This window comes from Pseudorasbora parva, chromosome 2, assembly GCF_024679245.1.
Source record: "Pseudorasbora parva isolate DD20220531a chromosome 2, ASM2467924v1, whole genome shotgun sequence".
Lineage (NCBI taxonomy): Eukaryota > Metazoa > Chordata > Actinopteri > Cypriniformes > Gobionidae > Pseudorasbora > Pseudorasbora parva.
The window spans coordinates 49,507,929-49,531,717 of NC_090173.1; the positions used below are offsets into that span (position 1 = coordinate 49,507,929).

The 23,789-nt window shown below is 37.5% G+C and overlaps 1 protein-coding gene across 3 annotated transcripts in view; it reads right to left on the minus strand.

Moving 5' to 3' along the window:
• Positions 1-23,661, minus strand: part of LOC137046080 (TOM1-like protein 2) — a 64,491-nt gene extending 40,830 nt beyond the window's left edge. For all 3 annotated transcript variants that reach the window (XM_067423150.1, XM_067423143.1, XM_067423136.1), the window contains exons 1-2: positions 23,576-23,661; positions 2,387-2,471 (exon numbers count right to left, since the gene is read on the minus strand). In XM_067423150.1, the coding sequence (XP_067279251.1) occupies positions 2,387-2,471; positions 23,576-23,627 (137 nt within the window). In that variant the 5' untranslated portion in view covers positions 23,628-23,661. The remainder of the gene's footprint in view (positions 1-2,386; positions 2,472-23,575) is intronic.
• Positions 23,662-23,789: the final 128 nt, after the last annotated feature.

Here is a 23,789-nt window from a genome sequence, read left to right on the forward strand (position 1 = left end):
GTTATTGTTTTTACATGATCAATTTCGACATTGATGAATACAAAGTGTAGGCTACATAAACACAACTGCATAGTCTCACACTTTTAAAAAAAAGTTTGGAATTATGTGCTGATAATGTAAATATTTTATTCATGCCATGTATGTACATTCAAATACATACACGGCATACATCACACTATCGACGGTTAATCGGCACAAAATAAACCCATAACACCTGTTTTACACCTTACTTTACCAGCTTTGCGATTGCCTGATACATGATAATTATCTGCGAAGTATTGTAATCTGAGCACAGTGTTAGCGTATAATGTTATGAGCCGACTCTCTCACCTGCTCTGTTTTCCACTGTTTCTCCTCACACAACAACTCAAATCCTCTCCTCTGATCGTTGTTCTGTCTAATCCTGGCCTGTCCCTTATTGTGTGTCATAACTGCATGGCTGTGGTCTGCCATATGAGTATTAATAAACATTTATCATTTCCTCAGCGTCCGAACTGCCATTGCGATCCATTGTTTTCCTATCGTTGAAAGTCACGCCACTCCCTCTCGTTATGTCACTTCCGGTTTGCGCATTTTTAGATGCGGAAGTAAAATTCTCTCACAAAAACGACTCAAAAAGCCTTATTCGCGTATTTGCAAGTATAATTTAAATAAAATCTAGGTCCTACATTATTTTTCTATACACTGACTCACTGGAGTCTCTAACCTGCAATATGCTCTTTAAAGGGGCGCTCATGTAAATAATTGAACACATAAAATTGTTTAAATTCTTGAAAACACCCACAACTTATAATACAACAGGAAAAACCCAGCCCAAACAAAGGAGAGCACAACAGAGTCCTGTGTTCCCTCGCAGAGAACAGAGACATGTCTGTAGTGCCAGTTTGAGGACAGAATGTGTAAGAGAAAAAGAGAAAGTGAAGGATCACATGGAGCAGGAAAAACACAGTGGCTCTGTGTGAAGAACCTGTTTACACCAGGTATGAACATTCGTCTCGAGTGATCCAGTCACATTCGTTTTCACTGAGCTGATTTCATGACTACATACCCAACGGTTTAAAAGTTTTGGGACTAGTAAGATTTTACTTTAAGATTTTTTTTAAAATTAATACTATAATTCAGCAAAAATACCAGATGTACACAAAAATATGAAGAGGCACAACTGATATCAGAATGATTTCCGAAGGATCATGTGACACTAAAGCCTGGCGTAATGATGCTGAAAATACAACTTTGATCACAGGAATAAATTACATTTTAAATCGTAATAACCAATAAAATTAAATGCAGCCTAAACCAATCGTTTTAATGGTAGTGTACATCATTTAATATGTCAGTGTGGAAATTGTACATTTTAAATGGGAAAAATTCTTGGGCCCTATTATACACCCGGCGCAATGCAACGGCAGTTGTGCGGCAAAAGTGTTTTTGCTAGTTTCAGCTCGACGCAGTTACCATTTTCACATTCTGCGCCACATTGTTTAAATAGCAAATGTTTGTCTAAAGTGCTTCTGCCAAATAAAACCGAGAGTAACGCAGATATGACACAATTGCCAGGCGACTCCCTCAGACATCTCGGCTCCTTGGTTAAAATAGCAATTATCTCACAATGTACAAATAGTTGGAAACATTTGGGATATTGCAAGTACTCAACTGAACAAAATATATAACACTAGCCTATTGTTTTTTGGATATTTTACTGCAAAAATACTACATAGTGCAGCTTTAAATAATCAATAGTAGGCCTACAGTTCGTGCCATTCAGTGTGAGTGCTGCCACTGTGGTGTTTCCAATAAAAAAAAATGTGCATGTAAGAGTATGATTTTTTCCGTAGATATTGGGATGCGAGTACAAAGCCTATAATAATAAATAATGGTTCAGCATCCAAATACATCTGATTTGCGATATAGAAACATTTGGATCCGAATGAGACAGTTAGGCTATGTGAGCCCAATGCTGGATACTTTTAGTTTCTCATTAAATTATTTAATTTTGGCATTATAGTTAATATACTTATAGTTTTATTTTTTTATCTGTTTGTTGTGGAGTGATGGAAACTAAAATAGCCTATAGCTGTGTTTGTAGTGTTTATAATGTTTATAGTAGCTACATTATAACATTTTGCTTTACTTACTGGTATTATTTCTGAATGCAATCAAGTCTGACATGAGAAAGAAAGTTAGAATTCAGAAGTTTTATGGTTTTCAACGTCAGCTATCAATGTGCCTTAGAGGACCTGTGAGAAGCCATTAGCGATGGAGCACAATGCTACGACAGCACATTCCCAGTCAGTCTGCTATGAATGAGCCCACGAGAGTCCCTGTGACTCATCAGCAGGACCTGTGTGCGCGAGTGTGCGTGTTTATGTGTGTGTTGGTCTCTCACCCTTCCTCGGTCTCATTAATGATGTCACAGATCTCCATGTTGAGCGTCCAGTCTTCATTCTGCAGGGAGCCATCAGTGGCTCTTTCTGTGAGAAACAAATCACACACTGAAGAGCAGGCCATTTCAATTACTGACACAATCTCAATCATGAGTTCCAGACATGACCAGCTGCGTTCCAAACGACAGGGTCCCTACGTAGTGTTCACTGCTCACTATTCCCTTAACACGTGATATCTTATATTTGAAGGGCGCTAAATTGAGTGATCTGAAAATAAATACATTCATACATTAATAAATACATTAATTTCCGCACGACGTCTGTCATCAAAATTTGCTGCAACTCTTTTCAAAATGGTTTACAGAACACTTCTGTCTGACAATGGTCAAACAAATGAATCTAGTCGGGATACGCAAACAAACAGAGTCATGTTATACATGTAATATATAGTATGACTAACTTTTTTGCTCACCAACCACTGTGGCTAGGGGGTTTTCAAAAATTACTAGCCATTCGGCATTCTCACTGGCCACAATTTTGACCATTCCATACAATTTTGATACCATGAGAAAAAAAAAAAGTCATATAGATATTTTAATATTATCTCATAATATGGCAGCCGGTATATTAGGATGCTGTCACTTCAGAGACCAGATGCACGGATCCATTTTTTATATAGCACAACATTCGCGGGAATAAGTAAAATTATGTATAATGCAAGATCTGTGACGAGATTTCTCGTTGAGCTGTCAGTATGGAAGCCCGTTTCCACCACTAAATAGAAATAAAATAAAAAAGTAATTGTAACTTTTGTATACTTTTTTCCTCACAATTGCAGGTTGTAAAGTCAGATTTCTGAGATATAAACTCGCAATTGCGTGATATAAAGTCACTAACGGGACTGAGAAAAAAAGTTAGAATTTTGACTTTATAACTCTATAACTGAGATTAGTCACAATTACTTTTTTTATTTAGTGGCAAAAACGGGCTTCCATATGTTAGCTTCATATTGGCAAGACTGGCCGTGGAGATCCACTTTTGCGACACGACTGAAGCGTGATGTTGTGACGCTTCCCTTCATTTCTGCGTTCAAATCGGTTTAAATGCAGCACTGCCTTCCCGGAATGCTATGCGGGCGCATTAAAGTCGCTTGACGTCACCCATAGGAATAAAGTGGAGCACGGAATTGTTGACAGAAGTGTTGCAAGGACAAGTGGATCTGCATCTAGAGTGTTATGGTGAAGTTAGGTGAAGTTCACACCGGCAGCAATTTTGTCACCGCATGTCACTAGCGCCAGAGATTCATGTCACTAGTGGGCTGTCCCACTATAGGGTTGTATAAACGTCATTAAATAGTACCGTTTTTATTACTAGTGTTGTGCACAACACAGCAAGTTCTTAGAATACATACACACTGTACTGTAATAGGTAGACCATATTGCATGCAGTTTCGTCAAAACTTTATATCCCCACAATCCCAGACACCTTTTTTCATGCATCATTTTTTTTAAACGCGTCTCTGTATGTACACAGAGACATCGTAAAGAGCTGCGGAATTGTTTACAGCTAAAATCAACAACTTTGACTTCACTCCTATTGGTTGCCGTTTGCTAAAATCACTTCTTGTTTGCATAAAGTTTAAATATCTGAAATTTTGTTGTGTGTCTCGTGTCGCTTGACACCGCTACATTCTGTCGCCGGAAGTCGCCAGCGCTCCATTGAAATGAATGGGATCATGTCACTGTGTCGCTGGCGGTGAAAACAGGGCTTAAAGGTATGACTCCAGGCAACGCGTAACCCGTGTTTTCCCAACCTTCTACTCGTGAAAGTGCACTTGAACATCCGTTCAACCCGTGCCTTCCCACCTGTGAACTCGTACTAGATTGATGTACTCCCCGCAAAACAACAATGGCAGCCCTTATGGATGCGGTGTTTATGGAAGTCAGACATTAAAAAACAAATCGTTTATTAGAATATGGTATTGCTCTAACGTTATTTTTCAGCAAATGTTATGCATTATCAGCAGCTTTTCTACCATTAGCAAGTTTACGGTCCATTCAGTGCAAGAATAAATTAAAGGGGTGATGAATTGGGAAATCAACTTTCCCTTGAGATTTTGATAAAAAAAAAGTCAGGGCAATATAAGAATATCCTGTAAGTTTCAGAGCTGAAAACTTCCTTGTTAGTAAAAGAAAAGTTTTTATAAACACCAGGCCCAGAAAACGAATATTAAATTCAAATAAATATGCAAATCTTATCCAATACTAGCTGTGGGCGTTTACTTTCAAGTCTCCAGTGTGGCACGCCCATCAAAAGCGAAAGTTCAGGAGAGAGCCTCAAAACCAGTGTAGAAAGTAGCCTATTACTTATTAGTTATGATGTTTTTGAAAATTTATTTTGGATTAAAAACTATGCGAATTTAATAAGTTGACCTCAGAAGAGTATTAAAAAAAAGGTTTCAATTTGGTTTAATACCAAATACATTCCCAAATATACAAATAATGTAAAATAAAAGGTATAACAGCTTCTCTGGCCATATGCTGCATTTTTTTAATGCTTTGTTTATACCTAGCTACCGCAATTCCTTGCGCACATGCGAGGGAGGCTTCACCTGAACTCACCAGGCCTGGATTATTACTCAATTGTCACAAGTCATTTTTCTCATTGCTTACACAACAGTAGCACAGATAAGGCTTACTACTGGTGCTCTTCTGGTAAAATGGCTTGATTTACACAGTGATGAGAGAGTGAGAAGTTACTTTGGTATTTTTAGCGCATACAAATCATCCTTTTGTGTTTCATAATGCAACGTTTAGGAACAGTATGATGAAATAAGATCTATCTAGTGTCACAATATTTTGCAATCAGGTATGAGGTAACTTGGGTGTGATTCTCGTATATGTGAGCTTAACAGTTAAAAAGTGCTTTCACAAGTCTGACTGGCTTGTTTTTAAAAGGGACCTATAATGCAAAATTCACTTTTACATGGTGTTTGAGTGTTTGTGTGTGTAAACAACTCCCCTAGAATGGTAAAAATCCACACTCCTTTTAAATAAAATCACCATAAATCAGTCTCAAAACAAAATGTCCCAGTTTCTAATGTGATGTCACAATGGCAATATCCACCCACAATTGAGCAGCTAGTGATATGTCTAGCTATGTAAATGACCTATAACTGATAATAACTAATAATGTCCCTAACACCATGTGCTAACACGCAGCACCACGATAAAAGGTATCTTTTCCATGTTAATTAGAGTTTTAGTCTTAACCAGCCACAGCGGCGACACGTGATGATTCTATTTTAGAAACAGTTTCTATTTCTGCTACATCGTGGCTGAAACAACACAAAATATGGCAATGATAATCTCAGGTAATGTTCATGTGCTTTATTAAAGGTGGGGTGAGTGCTATCTGGTAACCGTTGTTGGTATTTCAAATCACCAAAACAAACACGCCCCTACCCCCTAAAGGGTCTCGCCCCTATTTTGATAGCGCCGCCGCCCCACACATACGTAAACCCAGAGGCATCAACGGCTATGGCAGAATCTCTGTGTATCTAATCCAGGTCGAATATTCAAAGAAAAAGTCATCCCTTCTATCACAAAAACACAAACCGTTCTTGTGAACAACTCGATAGTACACGAGCACACAGTCCAACTAACGACATATTACAATTATGACAAGATTAGAGTCATAGCGATCACAAAAACACAATATGGATATGAACAGGTCTTTATCATCACTGAAGTGAGACACAATACGATCGCAAATGGACTAACAAGTGAACATGACACACGAGCATAGTCAAGCAGCATATATTAGGCTAGTTCTCGGCTAATGTCCGTCATGTGTGACTCGTGTGTTTTGAATAATGACGTGCACAGAGCGAGAGCGAGCACTCTTCTCACCATCAATAGTAGACACGCCCCTTACCTGCTGATTGGCTACAAGTTTGTTATTCCACTCAGCCCGTGTCCTTTTTCTAAAACGGTTTTGAAATAAGACTTTCCCCACCTTTAAATGTTAAAAGCATGTAATGTGACTTTGAATATCATTTAGTACCCCCAGCTTTGTAATGTTGTTGTACTAAAAGCAACAATGGATAATTCACCTCAGATCTTGAAATGAAACAAATGGAAACAAGAACATTCAAACTGTGAACAAACAAATTCTATGACAAAGATTGTTTGAGTATTTTAGTAATATTTAAATGGTGTAATATTTGTGAATTTGATAATGCACATATCCATTTCCTTGAAAGTGCAAGATTAATCTCTGGTGCCATTCATTTGCCGCGAGAGCCCACCAACACTGTTTCTGATTGGCTGTGGTTTTTGATTGATTTTTCGCATCTCGTAGTCGTATTTTGTGTGGACAGACAAGTTGATTGTCGCTGGGTCATGGGCGGCCAAGGCTCATTGATGCACGTGGGATGAAGGCTGACCCATATGGTCCGATGAAACAGACAAGCCACTGTAGCTCAAATCGCTCAAAAAGTTAATGCTGGTTCTGATAGAAAGGTGTCAGAATACACAGTGCATCACAGTTTGTTGTATATTGGGCTGCATAGAATCCAGACCAGTCAGGGTTCCCATGCTGACTCCTGTCCACCGCCGAAAAGTACCAACAGTGGGAACCTGAGCATCAGAACTGGACCACGAGCAATGGAAGAAGGTGGCCTGGTCTGATGAATCAAGTTCTTTTACATTACGTGGATGGCCCAGTGTGTGTGCAACGCTTACCTGGGGAACACATGGCACCAGGATGCACTATGAAAAGAAGGCAAGCCGACAGAAGCAGTGTGATGCTTTGGGCAATGTTCTGCTGGGAAACCTTGAGTCCTGCCATCCATGTCGATGTTACTCTGACACGTACCACCTACCAAAGCATTGTTGACCATGTACATTTGTTCATGGAAACGGTATTCCCTGGTAGTTGTGGCCTCTTTCAGCAGGATAATGTGCCCTGCCACAAAGCAAAAATGGTTCTGGAATGGTTTGAAGAGCAAACAAGTTTGAGGTGTTGACTTGGCCTCCAAATTCCCCAGATCTCAAACCAATCAAGCATCTCTGGGATGTGCTGAACTAACAAGTATGTTCTAAGAAGGTCCCACCTTGCAACTTACAGGACTTAAAGGATCTGCTGCTAACATCATGGTAATAAAACATTTTGCCCTATTTTTAGAGACTTCTACTTCTGTTTAATACACAAAAAGTTGTCAGGCAGCTTGCATGAGCAGCAAAGTGCCAATGAACATCCATACAATCAACAGAAATACACATTGAAACTTCTGTTTTGTGTTGCAAGTATGCATTTAGGCAACATACATTTCCAAAAAGCTATTAAAGGTTACAGTTTTTGTTCCAATTTTGACTACATTTGAGTCACTTTGAGTCATTGAGTGCTTTGCCACAGTGATGCTCAAATGTGGAACATGCAGCAGTTAGATCTCACCACAGCTGATGTAGAATTTATCCCCATATCTAGGGCACCACGACTAACTTCCATAACATTTAAACAGAACTTTTGTAAAAGACAAATGTACTAGTTTAAGAATGCCCCAGAAGACATAAAAAAAACATAATACGTATACCCAAAAAAAAAAAAACTTTTAGCGCTGATTCATAACACTCCGAAGCTTCACAAAGCAGTGTTTTAAAATCGGCCATCACTATAAAAGTCGTTATTTAGTGTTGTGTTTTTTTTTTTGCGCACAAAAACTATTCTCGTCGCTTCATAAAATGATTGTAGAGCTACTGTAGTGAGATGGACTTTGTAATGACGTCTTTAGTGCCTTTATGGGTCTTAAAAGAGGAAATGTCATTGCTGCCAATGGAGGCCTTTCTGAGCCATCGGATTTCAACACAAATATCTTCATTTGTGTTCCGAAGATGAACGGAGGTTTGACGGGTGTTGAACGACATTAGGGCAAGTAATTAATGACAGAATTTTCATTTTTCATCTCTTAGTGAGCCTAAACTTCTAAACAGTAGTGTATATCATGATACTGATTTAAATAAACCTAAATTGTATCAAAATGGATAAGTTGCATAAAATATACAGATGGCAAGTGTATTTTACAACTGGACTAAAACTCCTTTCGATCCGCAGTAGGAATGTCATGATAAAGAAATTTTCACCGGTATATAAACTTGTGACAACACCGGTATTACCAATAAGCTTTTAATTATTCGGGTTTATGCATACTCTGTCTATAATTTGGGATCTACTACCAATATGTACGGTATAGAAATCACTTTTTTATGTGCACTCGCTTTTTACTTTTGCTTTTCACTTGAATTTGTGATCATAAGTACTTTGTGTAGGCTATACGGAGCTGTGGTACTGACCGCACATTTTACAAGAGGAGATATTTCTCATTTATGCTGAGGATGTATGGTGCACCAATTCCTCTGCCAACATCCTGTCAGTCATCTCTCCTTACTGTCGTCACGTGATAAGTAAAATCCAAGCGGCAACCTCCCCCAGCTCCTCTTGAAGCTAATACGGAAGTGACTTAAACAGCAATTTGTCGACTGGCCCGCTAGAGAATCTCAATTTAAAATAGAAAAAGAAATATTAAAAAAAAATATTTTCAGCCTGGTACAAATTTTGGTTTTGGTCTACGGCAAATTTTTCTGTGGGGGCTGGATTTTTTTTTATAACTCATACATTTTTTTAAAATAAATTATATAAGCCTTAAAATTCTGCATAATTAAGGGCATGGCCACTTTGATTGACAGGTGATTGCTGTTTGTCTGCTGTCTGTTAGTCATCACGTCAGCTCCGCTCCGCCCACATCCCGCCTCTTTGCCCACTGTCAGTTATCTGGGAGTGACACGCGATGACACACTGCCAAGATGGCAACGGCCGACTTTTAGGCTTCAAAAACTCTCTTCAGAAACCTACAGATGATGTCACGGACACTACGTAAATATATATTTTTTTTTACAGTCTATGGTGAAATCTTGACTCCTGCAGCTCGTGCTGTATGGAACAAAGCAGATGTTTCAAGTTTATAATTGTAGCATCAGTTGCCCAACTGAACATGGGTTTTATATATATATAAAAAAAGAAAAACGACAGTGGGGGTGGTGCCATGGTGCCAAGTTATATAAGTGTATGTCTGAACACCGTGTAACACTGGTAACGCATACAGCAGCACTGAACATCAGCTTGCCAGTGAACTGTCCCTCAACAAACTGGGAAGTGTCTGGAGCATAGCACCACTTTCATGGCTGGGTGAGGCCTTCCTTTAGTCTGCAGAGCCGCAGGAAATACTGCATGCCTTATTCATACCCCTGAGCTGCTCTTCTATCAAACTGACAGATGTGTCGAGGCAGAGAGAAGACTGCTGCTACTGTCTGCTCACTCACCAGACAGCAAAGCAGAGTTCAAAACAACCTATCCTGTCCTACTGTTCCTGTAGGCTGGCTGTAAGTCGTTTTGTGTCAAGACACATCCTGTGTCCAAAATTCCATTCAAAAATCAAATAGATACTTATTTTAAAAAAAAAGAAGTATTTTGTATCTAAAAAAAGTTTGTTGTATATAGTATAAATGTGTGAAGTATGAATGCAACTACACAGTAGGTGCATTTACATGGAGCACTGTAACAGGTTTAAAAGTCTAATCCGAATCGGTTTAAGAGGAGTGGGATAAACCTTTTGATGAACCGGTCCAACAACAAATTCCACCATGTAAACGACCTGATCTGATTACTGTGAGTGCATGTCCTTCTGTGACGCGATATGCAGCGCGCGCCTCCACACCTGAAGAGTGTGCGCCACGCTCACACTAGGCTATAATGATAACGAGTGGTAAATGTTTTATTTCGTAACAAGTTCTGAAGATAATGTTGGATATATATCAATATCGGGTTTTTTTTACTCCCTAATTTCGGTATCGGCATTGGCACCCAAAAACCAATATCGATCGGGAGATTCAGTGAGAAAGCGTTTGAACTTGCCACAGCATTAATAACATCACTAGTGCCAAATCTAGTGAGAAGATTTCAAATTTAGCACAGAATTCTGTTATAAACCATATTAGATCAAACAGCACTGTCGGGGAAACCAGGAGAAACATCGTGCCATGAGTGAACAAGTTAAAGAAGGCTTTTAAATCAATCCACAAAACACCAACATTCACCTCATATTTAATGTATCTATGTAACCATGGTATTGTGACAGAAATAGTTGAATGTTTTTATAATAACCAGCATCATTCACTACAACTAACTTTTTTAATAACCTTTTTTTATCTTGCATTAAAGCTGTAGTTAACTGGCTTTTTTATTTTTTATACTGTTGTCTGAGGTCAACTTTGCAATGACGTTTGCATGGTTGTTACATTCAAAAACATCATAACTAATAAGTAATAGGCTATTCTCTACACTGGTTTTGAGGCTCTCTCCTGAACTTTCGGTTTTGATGGGCGTACCGCACTGGAGAATTGGAAGTAAACGCCCACGGCTAGGATTGGATAAGATTAGCATATTTAATGAGCTCCAGCTCCCCTGTTAGTTCACATGAGGGAGGGATTGTTTTGAAAGCGGCAACCAAATAATTCTCTGACGGGGCTCAGTCTCAAAATGTATTTATCAAATCGATTAATTTTTTTAATAACTTGGCCCGCCCGATCGACGGATATAAGCGCAAACCACCAACGTGTATGCGCTCTTCAAACATCAAGTCAAGAGAGTGAACAACGGAGATCAAGAAATGAATGTTATTTCACTATTTAAGATTCACCGGCCTGCCAACAAGCTTACATTTTGGTAGCTTGTCTAAAAAACACACAGCTCCGGGACATTGTGCTTTGCAAGCTCTGGGAGTCTGATCCCGAATCGCAATGAACCGACAAATAAGGGATTCTCCAGCTTATGACAGCGTGCTAAGGTATGTTCTGTTAGACATGTACACATAAATAAATACGATCTGCAACAATGCAATACTATCACATAAAACATGTTTTACTCACATAAGTGTGTTGCACCATTCCTGTCGGATCCAATATAGACCGAACACGAACAGCATTGTGTTTTAATCTCAATATGTCTGCAAATCCCGTGTCGACCTGTATTGTTTATAAACGATTTTCTAGCTATCTTCAGCAATTCAGTGGGCGGGACTACAGAAGCAGGTGTACATTTATCTGTAAAGGTGGCGTCTCCCCCTTCTAATACGTCATTTGGTGCATTTACATGCCCTTTCTTACGCCGATTATGCCTAATAAGCCGACAATGAACATGGTCAAGTATACGCGGTAACCCATTTTATTTTATCGGAGTAAGGTCATAAACAGCATAAGCATAAACCGCTCAGGACAAGTAGTTTTTGCCTCTTATCCCGATTTCACACTGCATGTAAATGCATTAACCTTCTTTCTGTTGGCTTATTGAAGTGTGCATGTGTGATAGGTGACAAAAACACAAACTTTGAGCAGATTTAAATGCATCCAGACAGAGCGAGCTAGTGTTTTGCATGAAATAAGGACATATATCACAAACAAACGGAGACTCAGAAAATTGTAAAGATGTGTTCTCTTCTCATGCAGCAGAAGTAGAAGAGGTTCAGTCAAAACACTTCATCTGTAACTGCATGAGGGATGATATGAGCCGTGAATCTCCCACTGACACGCTTTATTTAACATCACAACTGACGTAACATTCGGAAAACTCTGAGTCTGATATACAGAGATTATTATTTTTGACGTCACTACAAGGAAATAACCCGGTTTATTAATAAAGTCATGTAAACGTGGTTTACTTGCATTGTCAGTTTACTGGTTTTCATGTAAACGGGGAAAACTGGTTATTTCAATAAGCTGATATTTGTGAGTTATCAGCTTACTGGTGTGCCTGTAAACGCACACATTGATTTGACAGCCTCATTTTCTGGGCCTGGTGTCTATAAAAGCTTTTCTTTTACTAACAAGGAAGTTTTAGCTCTGAAACTTACAGGATATTCTTATAATATTACCATGACCTTTTATATATCAAAAGCTCAAGGGAAAGTTGATTTCTCAATTCATCACACCTTTAATATCACACTGCTGTCAACTAAGCTTAACTCCTCCAGAATATTCTTTAATCAGTGACTTTTAATGGAAAATCCTTTAGTAATCTCTTCAAGAAGATTTGTGGGGAGGAAGAAAGGAGGCAATAAGTAAACAAACAAGAGAAAGAAAATAAAAATGGGACTATATTGTATGCTAGAAAATGCTACAGGTGTAGAGAAAGCAAGTGGAAGAGAGGCAAGACACATGGCTGAGTTCAGCCCTGCGGCGGCAGACGCCGAAAGCTCAGTCCAGCTGGTCTGAAAGTCCAAGGATCACGTGGACTCATACGGCCATACAGTCACACACATTTGAGACCTGAACAGCTCACCCTGACCTGGCTAATGCTAATCTGCTGAATATACAGTGATTCATAAACAAATGACGCTTTATTGATTCTTAAAGAACCAGTTCTTTTAATTAACAGGTCAAAACGTTTTACAAATTTGAATAATGCACTCCAACAAATGCATCACTTATTAAACTAGCCAGTATTTTTTTTTGCTGTTATAGTATTTATTAATATTTTCAATTAGCTTTACTTATTATTTATTTTCAGCTTTTTTTTAAAAAAGAGCCACAAAACGATGGTGGATGACATTAAAGAATGGCTTTTTTTAAATTGTCATTCTTTAAATTGAACAATTTATTAAAAGTTTAAAGTATACTTCAATATAAATAGATAAAAAAACACAATTTACTTAAATTCAAAGTAAAAGCTAAAGCCACCTAACCCAACTACAATAGGCCTTATTTAACACTAAATAACAGCACTAATACTAGTGATATTACAGCACTAATAACATTACAGGGTATATGCAGGAATCCTGAAGTTAATTTCAATACCTTTTTAAGACTTTTTAAAGACCTTCTCAAAATATTTTAAGACTCCATCGCACTTCAAGTTCTAATCGGCAACAAACCTTTAACTTAATAATAAACAGTTGTAGTCGAATGTAGACTTTAAATCTCTATCGTAGGCCAATTTCGTATCGTTTATATTGCATATCTGTTTCGCAACATAAGGAGGGCGACACATTCCCTAACTGCGCATTTCGCAAAATACATGACGTCACCCGTAGACGGCGCGCACCAGGGATGGAAATTAACTTTTTTTAAAGTCTACCACTCAATGTTTTTACAGCCACTTTTTTGTTTTTAACTGACAATGTGTAACTGCATGTGAAAATTAATACTACAAGCTCTACAATACTTAAGAAGTTTATTTAATCTCAAGTCTCAATGAAATACTGACATTTTCTCTTTCTCGCTTATACACACACAAAACATGAACTGATATACATTTCATTAAATAAGTAGGGCTCTGTGTGCTCTTTTTTTACCTGGATGAGGCATTTGGAAGATTTGCGGTCTTTTATGGCTTCCAGTTTTATGGTTTTTAGTCCCAACAAAGAAAGCGTGTTGATAACACACCGAGCAGAACATTGTCAGTAGGGATGCACCAAAATAAAAAATCTTGGCCGAAACCAAAGCCAAAAACCGGAAAATAAAATTCAAACTAAAATGTTTAACTCGACCTCACTCATGTGTTCATTAAATAATAATGTACAGGCCTACTGGCCTGCAGAGAAGGACAGAAACTGAATAATGTAATCAAATGTAAAATAACTGCATATTTAACTGTTTAAATGAAAGATTAATCCTTATTAAACATATAAAAGCTATTCAATCAAGAGCATTGTTTAATGTCAAACTAAATATAAGGACATCACTCAGGCAGCAGTAAAGGCCACTGCGCCTTTAAGAGCTGAGGCAGGGATATGCTCGTCTTTCTCGACTGTGCATACTATACAGTTCACTTGAGGCATATTCAGACTATGTCTGCTTGGATACTCATCAAGATGGACATGTTGACATACTTCTTGTGTGAGTTTGTCCGTTTAAGTGCAAGACTTGAAAGACAACTCAATATTGGCGCGCTGTGAGACTCGCGCGCGCTCTCGGATGATGCTCAGCGCCAGATCTTCCCTCAGCGCGCGCGAGTCTCACAGCGCGTCTTCACGCGAGTGATGACGGAGAAAACGACTGGTCATATGCGCACATACGGCAGCACTCGCATGCATTGAACAAAGTTTACATAGAGGTGAAACAGCTCGGTAGGTGAAGCGAGTTTACCGCCACAACTCAAAATCAGCCGCATTTGGCTGGTGGCGGTGCTAATTTACATCCCTGGTGCGCGCGCTCCCAGCCGATCTCAGACTGAGCGCCCCGTTGTTTTTTAATACTTACGGGGATGAAAATAAATATATTCATAAATACGTTTTGGAGTCAAACTCTTTTGACAAAGCTTGAACAAAATTCTTTCAAAATTTAAGACTTTATAAAGCCGTGATAAGACTTTTTAATACTTTATAAGGGTCTTAAATTTCCCAAAATTGATTTATCACCTTTTAAGACTTTTCAAGACCCCGCGGATACCCTGCATTAATGAAGTCTTTATTCTTGGTCTGCTACAAACCAGATTCAGTACAGCATTATTTTCTCATTAAAGGGGCAGTTCACCCAAAAATGAAATTGATGTCATTAACTCCTCACCCTAATGTCGTTCCTCAACCCATAAGACCTCCGTTCATCTTCAGAACACAGTTTAAGATATTTTATATTAGTCAGAGAGAGTATGGAAGTGAATACGGTCCATGTCCAGAAAGGGAATAAAAACATCATCAAATTCGTCCGGACACCAGTTAGTTCATTAGAATCTCTTGAAGCATCGAAAATACATTTTGGTCCAAAAATAACAAGAAAACTAATTCAGATTGCGTGTCAAACTGTCTCATATGGACTACTTTGATGATGTTTTTATTCCCTTTCTGGACATGGACAGTACAGTGTGTATACACTTGCATACGCTCTCGGACTAAATATAAAATATCTTTAACTGTGTTCCGAAGATGAACGGAGGTCTTACGGGTGTGGATCGACATTATAGGGTGAGTCAATAATGACACAAATTTCATTTTTGGGTGAACTAACCCTTAAATATGACCATATTCTCTGGCTAAATATTGTAGAACGCATCGCCTTTTTGTTTCCATGGCAAAGCGTTGTGCTTACATGACACACAGCAGCCGCAATAGCGCTGTATGAGAGCTCAGCTCTATCATTGTTTACCCATGTTAAAAACTTGTTACCCATGTCATGAGCTATCTGATATCCTGATTTTAAAATATGTGTAAGTGAATGTGTTTTGTCATAATGATCATGCTAGTTGATCTATAATGGGCACTGCCATTTTAGGCTAGTTTGCCCCTCAGAGAATCGCATCTGCCAGATTTACATCACGTAAATTCATCCTCGTCTCACGAAATACATGAAAGTAAGTAATAGAATAGAACTATATAGTAACTCATATAACGTGTGTCTGATATGAATAAAACACAGAAAGGAGTTATTGCCACTTCCATAGACATCAGCATGTTTTGCTGCTACGTATGTGCATTTAAATTAAATGTCTGAAACCTAAAATAAACATGATGTGGTTGAAAACACTGAATCGATGCACGAAAGCACGTCTAATGGCACCGAAATGAGGAACCGAAATCTGCGTTCTGATTCGGTCCAGTACATAGTGGTTGTATAGGTACCGGTGCTATGTTGGCGCCGGGTTTTGGTATCCAACCCTAATTTTGAGTATCACGACAAAGCATGCTGGGAAATAGAAATCCCAGCTCAGTTTCAGCTAAATTTAAGTTGGTCTTAAATGAAAAGAAACAAGTTCATAAAACTCAGTCATAGTTGTCAGAAGAACTCAACTGCACGCATACCAGAAAAAGTAGAAGAAGATGATGAGTGTAAACAATATTGCTGGTGTTGCAAAAAGAATTTAAGGATTGTGTAGCAAAACAAATATATATAACACTGAACACAGGTCATTTCAGTACTTCCGGTTACTGAACAATGAGTTTGTAACATGTTATATGTATAGGGTATAGCTCAAGTTTAACTGTATAAAGAATGACAGACTATATCACAAAGAAGTTGGCTGAGTCATATTTTGGTAAAGCTGAACATTTTAGCAAACACTTCAGGTTCCTCATTAATAAATGACTCATTACGTGGATTCTGTGATTTCCTTCCTTAAAAGTTCATGCCTCGGTTGGGCCAGTTATCAGGCCTGATTCTGAACAACACCCATTTAGGTCTAACAGGAGGGGAGGAAACCTTTTTACCATCATCCTTTAACCTCTCTGACGACAAACACTATAATTGTGTCAGCAACCTCAGAGAACTTCAGCAGGTGGCTAAAACTGGTAGCCAGAAATGTCTGAGGAAACTGGTACATCAGTACTAATCTATTATTCAAACTATTACAAAAAACAATACCAGTATGACAAACTCAGTTTGATACTCATATTCAAGTCACATGTGAGAAAACTGCAATGATCTTAAGAAATATAGTTTTTGTTGTAGTTACTGTTGACGTTTGTTGTTGTGTCAACCATTTCGGAGGTGCTACTTTTTAATGACACAGGAAATGAATCATGAACTGTGAATTTGTGTTGCCCATAAACGATCACTGTAGTTTCCCTCACTCATACTAAAGCCCTATTCAGACAGGACTAGTTTTCTAAACAACGTTTCAGTTACAATTCAGGTCACTCGACAACTGATTTCCGGACGGGACTAAGATTTCCTAGTTTAAAACACAGGCAGTGTGTGTTTTCAAGTTGTGGGCGTCATCATCTGCTACTTATAAATTATTCACTAAATTTAAGTTTTAATCAATATTAAAACGCTATTTAATTTAATTCACAGGAGTTTATAGAAGTGGCTGTTTATAATGAACACACTGTTAACATCTAAATCGATTTCAACTTCAATACCATCGACTCAAAGAACCATCAAATCAGGAACTTTACGAAACTGCTTCAACAGCAATGGCAATGCAAGTACTGCCTATTTAAACTAAACAGAGGTTTAAGAAAAGCAGTACAATCCTCCTGAGGTGTTTTGAAAATAACAAGCTAATGGTAAATCACTGTTTTTCATAACAGATACGGTTCTTCAACCACTTAAAAAGTGCCCTAGAATGAAAAATTGAATTAACCTTGCCATAGTGAAATAATAAGAGTTCAGTACATGGATATCACATACTGTGAGTCTCAAACACCATTGCCTCCTACTTATTTAAATCTTGTGCATGAAAAACACAACGGAAAAATAAGTCATTCTCAACCTAACGCCAACGGTTACGCAATCGCTGGGATCATTAATATGCACGCCCCCAACATTTGCATCTGTTCGGACATGTTTATTGTCAGGTGAAAATGATCCTTTAAAGGATCTATTTTGTTACACGCTCTAAGTGCTGTAAATGCTATGGAAGAATTATTTTTCTGTGGCCATGAAAAATACCCTTCTCTTAGAATTAATAATCAATACTGAGTGTTCACAGGATGAACTGATTGATTGATTGATTGATTGATTGATTGATTGATTGATTGATTGATTGATTGATTGATTGATTGATTTCAATATTAATTGCAATATTAATGGAACCCGAAAGCTTACTAATAAAAGACATCTGCTTAACATAAGTACCGTGCAAGAGCCATGCACTAAAGAAGAAGAAGAAGAAGAAGAAGAAGAAAAAAAAGATTTATCTGCCTCGTAATGAAATGCTCATCTGTTGAGATATTGTCCTGTGGTCAGCAGGTCTTATGACCAACAGGCCTGAGGCCAGAGAAGTGTGTGGTGCTGTAAAGCAGTGAGCCATTGGCTGCAAATTATCAAATCAGAGTAGTGATAAAGCAATTCACCCTCTTATACTCATGATGCTGTGAAGACAGAGATTTCTTTCACTCATCTAAACATTTTATTTAATCTTTTCCTAAACCTGTAATTTTCTCACATTTTACAGGGTGATAATAATCAATTTATGTGAAGTTGTGAACCTGGTGTAAGGTGTTATTTTAAGAAGTAGATTGAAAACAATATACAGTTGATTAAATTTTTTTAAATATAATAAACAAATTGCAATATAGTGGCTATGCATTCATTTCTGGGTTTGCATACAATAAAAAAGGTACAAAAGCTGTCACTGGGGCAGTACCTCCTTTTCAAAAGCTGCACTTTTGTTCTTAAAGGTGCATATTGGTACCTTAAATATCCATATTAGAACCTACATTTTACATTATTGTTCCCACATTTAACAAAATGCACCACCCCAGGCCATCCTTAAAAATATTCTTGTTTGCCGTAACCCGACCGACCCTGTCAATTTAGGGCCGACTCAATTTTTAATTTTTTTTCCCTTTTAGTCCGACCGACTTGCCGGTTGTAAATTGGCTTTAAGACCGACCAATTTCTTTTTTTACTTTTCAAACAACTAATACAACAGTAATAAAATAATATGAATTATATTTTAGTAAGTATTATAAATGTATTAATTGCCTGGGCCATACAAACGAAGGCTACGTTCTTTCGTTTATAGAAAAACCTGTGACGTCATCTGTGTTTACACTATGGTTAACGGATGTCACACTATGGCCAGCACGTGCGTTCGTTTCGGCTCGGGTCGGCTCATACTCTCATTCACTGTAACGTTAGACTGTTAAAGCCCTGTCGGAGATTTCGCCGCATTGTGTGACAGGAGTCAGGACCATGGACACGTTACACACACCAGGCAAGTGCACTGCAGAGGGGAGGGCTTTGAGCCCCTGCCCTTTTTGAAAATGAATCAAAAGTGCCCCACTCAACATTTATCATTACTATATTGTGGCGAATAAAACAGATTTTGAATTATAATTAATATAACAACGTGTACAAAACAGTAACAAATGGCGGAAAAGCCGTTTATCTTGTCTCTGTCAGTCTGAAATGTCGTTGTCCTAACGCGTTGCTATGGGTAGCGTGTGTTCTGCTCGAACCCAGCGCGTGGTGGGAGCGGCGGCACTGGTTGTAACTTGAAAAATAATGCTTTATGTATGGTTCTGTCGATGGATACACGTGCACTACAACAGCGATAATAAAAGAAAACGTGGGCAAAACGGTCTATCTTTGTAAACTGTGTTCAATGCATGCGAGTGCTGCCGTATGACCAGTCATTTTCGCCATCATCACTCAGTATTTTCGCCAGAAGACGCGAATGAGAACCCTCTGCAGTGAGAGAAGATCTGTCTCTGTGCGCAGCGCGCGCACGTCTCACAGCGCACAAATATTGAGTTCTTTCAAGTCTTGCGTTTGAACGGATAAACTCACACAAAAAGTATGTCAACATGTCGATCTTGATGAGTATCCATCAGACAGTCTGTATATGCCTTAAGAGAACTTTATACAGTTGAGAAAGACGATGCATATCTCTGTATTAGGTCTTAAAGGGGCAGTAGCCTTTACTGCTGTCTGTCAAACAAAAGATAAGGACTCACTCACTGCTCTTGATTGAATAGCTGGTTATAGCTACTTAATTAATTGAATTCATAAAAACAACTTTTTGTTTTTAATATTCAAATGCACTAGTCTATATCACCAGATGCGTTGGTCTGGCAAGAAGTGCAAGCCACTTCAGAGACACAGATAGTTGCGTGTTCTGAGTTAACACAATCGAGCGTAAAAATAAGAAACATATCACGGGAAAATACTAAAACGGGAAGACAGCGGGAAAAGAGCTAAAATACGTGAGAAACCCGGAAAAAAAGGTAGGGTTGACAGCTATGAGTCAATGACAGCTAGCGGTGGTTGGACCCTTTTCTTAAAGAATGCACCTGAAATTTATGCAATAAACATGTTTTTGACAAATATTTCAATTTGTTTGTGGTCTATATAGCCTGCAATTAGCCTACACGCCCGAAGGCACGGCTTGAAGACCCAGTCAGTGATGTCACGATATGCCAATTTGTTTAAATTCATACCTACGTAATCACCATCACCAAAAATGTACTTTTTTTTTTGTATTAAAATTTGAAGAAAAAAAAATATAGACCTACCTACCGACCCTTTTTTTTTTTTTTTTTACTGTTACTGCAAACCAAAATATTTTTAAGGATGGCCCCAGTAACAGCTTTTGTACCTTTTTTTCTGAGAGTGTATTTGCATAGAGTAACTCTCATTCTTTAACCTCTCGATACGTTCCCACAATGGATTTTCTGCCCGGCATATTACCACATGGACAAGCCGTGTTAGTGACCTGTCCTGCATATCCTATGGTGTTTTTTTGGATTTGCGACTAACCAACTGATCCATTCTGTTGACTAAACCTCTTCTCGCTGACTAACATACAACAATTATTAATTGAACCTGAAAGGGACAGTTCAACCAAAAAGAACAATTCTGTCATAGTTTACTCACCCTCAAGTTGTTCTATAACCTGAATGAATTTCTTTCTTCTGCTGAACAAAAACAGAAGACATTTTGAAAAATGTTCCATATTATGGAAGTAAATATGGTCCATCAACTGTTTGGTTCCCCATATTCTTCAAAATATCTTCTTTTGTGTTCAACAGAAAAAATTATGCAGGTTTAGAACAATTTGAAGGCAGAATTGCCATGTTTTTGGGTGAACTATCACTTTAAGGAGTATCCTTTATTAAAATAATCCATGCCATGAACCCCTTTAAAACTGTATGTTAAGGCGACATGAAATTGCAGGGTATACAGAACGCCAGTGTTATCTATTACAGACATACCATAAAACATATTGGTCTCAGAGATTTTACTATACAACCAACTAGGAACTCCATCGAAATACATTGTGACCACAGAAACTTTGAAATGCAAATAAACTGCCATGCATAGATTTCCTCGCAGAACAGCTCTTCTAAAAACAGGGAAAGCAAAATCAGAATGGTTAAAGATGAAACGTGCATTAGTTTGCACAACCTGCATTGTCAACAAACGGAAAGTCACGCGACTGGAAAACGTCTGCTTTATGACGGCTATAACCAAATTCATGACCAGAGATGTCAACACAAACAAGAATCATCAATAAGTTTGATTGTCACTTCAACTATTAGTAAAATTTTACAATCAAAACTAAATAGTAGTTGTCAACAAAATAAAATATGTTTCTGGTTATTATAATATGAGCTGCATGATTCTGGATAAATTGAGAATCAGATTTTTTTTTTTTAATTAAAATTAAGATCACGATTGTAATTTACAAAAAAAAAAAAAATGTTATTGCTGTAGCAGTCCATTTAAAAAATATCTAAATAATTTGATTTTTGTTTTTTGTTTTATCGGGAATGAATGATTCAATGACTCACTCATAAAGACTTCACTTGTTACATTAATGGTGTAAGTTATGTAGTTGGTGTAAAGTTATGTACCTAACTGGTGTAAGGATGTAATTGATACGATCAATATTTAAAGTGTCAAGATGCTTTCAAAATGTGATTTGCTCCATTTAGATCGCCATCGTAGACATCAGTGTTTATATCTGAAAAGATTATTTATAAACAGTTTGTCTTTATGTATGTATTACACTGTAAAAAAAAATCTGCATTAATGAGTAGGCTTATTATTTTACAATAAATTACTGAAGTGTAGTCAGAAATGTACATTAAAAAAAACTCAATGCAATGCTGTGTCATTATCTTAAAATTACTGTGAATCAACAGCAGAATGACGCTGGCTTCACAGTAATTCACTGCTCTTGTTTTTATGTGAATTCACATGATAAAGTTTCCTTTAACCATGCCATAGGAAATTCTTGACCACTGTAATTGTTTTGATTTGAAGTCAAGTCACCATCATGGTGATCAATATTCCATTTGTATGGGATAGTGGATCTTATATTCAAATTTCTTTCCTAGCCAAGTCAGAAGTGTGAAAAATTTAAATATTTATTAGCTAGAATATAAAATTGGCTGAATTTAAGATTCTAATAATATCTACATTTATTTTAGCGTTATTTCAGCATGAATCTTTACCAATAACTTTCAAATTCAAAACTGTTTGTAGATAGATCTTTTACAATAGTGAAGTAACTGCTGAGCTACATCTTTAAAAGATGTGATATATCATCTTGCAACACAAGATTTTTTTCTTAACAGCATCAATGCAAAACACCAACAAAGATGAAACTCAATAAATAATAATAAAAATAATGAAAATAAACTCTGAACATTACAAAGAAAACCAAAAACACAAACTACTAAACGTGAACCAAAAATAAGTTCATTAGCACAGATGAAACCAACAAGAATCAAGAAACTCCATAGCATAATCTATTAATGCCGCACTGCATTATGTACCTTCATAATACATAATGACTGTAGAAATACAGTGTACATTATTTTTGTTTTCGAGAATTCGCAATAAAACCAAGCTTTTTTTTAAGTACATTTGTAAATACTTGACTAAAATTGCCAGTAAAGTACTGTAGTCTTTTACAAGAAATGTCTGAGAGTGCAGTAGATACAAGATAAGTCTTACTGTGAAAATACTGTGAAAGAAATGCAATTATTAACCATATATATACGTATTTTTAACATTTTTAACAGTGTAATTATACAAACTCTGATGTGTTTTGTGTTTTTTTTTTTTTTTTTTTTTTTTTTTAAATACACACATTGTCTTGATTCGGTGCCCTGGATATTGAAATGTTGTCATTTATTTGTAGTTAACAGAACAGATTACTTTGTGGTGATGCAACTGTTTTGCATATCCATGAACACGAATGTGACAGATATATTTACATTATAAGGATCTACTGTACTTACAGTACCGAGCAGTACAAGTGTTAACGTTACATTATTGAGACTGAGAGTAATTGATATGAAATATAAAAGCAGAGATAAGTGATATATCTCCATATAGGCTGAGTTTGTAACTTAACTCCTAAATTGTAAATGTTAGAACGATGCAGCACTGATTGAAGACAGTGAGACTTCAGCTAGATCTGCTGACGAAACACATACTCCTCTAACTCATTAGTTATGAATTTTCCAGTAATAAAAACAAATGATTAGCGTTTCCTAGTGACATTTCTGTGTTTACACCGGATTAATAAAGGCTGGCTATGTAACGTTAGCTAACAGCTGACTGTTCACGCTCCTGTATGATGCTACACACACGCATTTTAACACGAACAATAGATAAACATAGTACATTAACTGTTATTAAAACACACTCTATTGAAGAGCATGCTGGTATAAGCCGTTAACTCACCAATGCACTGTCCAACGGGAGTGCTGTACGGATTCCCTAACAAGAACTCCATCTTGATGACAACAACAATCCGCCGATAGTGAGAGGCTGACGGACAGCGCGCATAAACCCCGCCCACATCGCTGTTTGATTGGTCTAAACACGCGGAACTTTGACTTTATTGGTCGAGGAACCTTTCAATCTTGGGCAAAGTCTAAGTTCCTCTTAACGTACA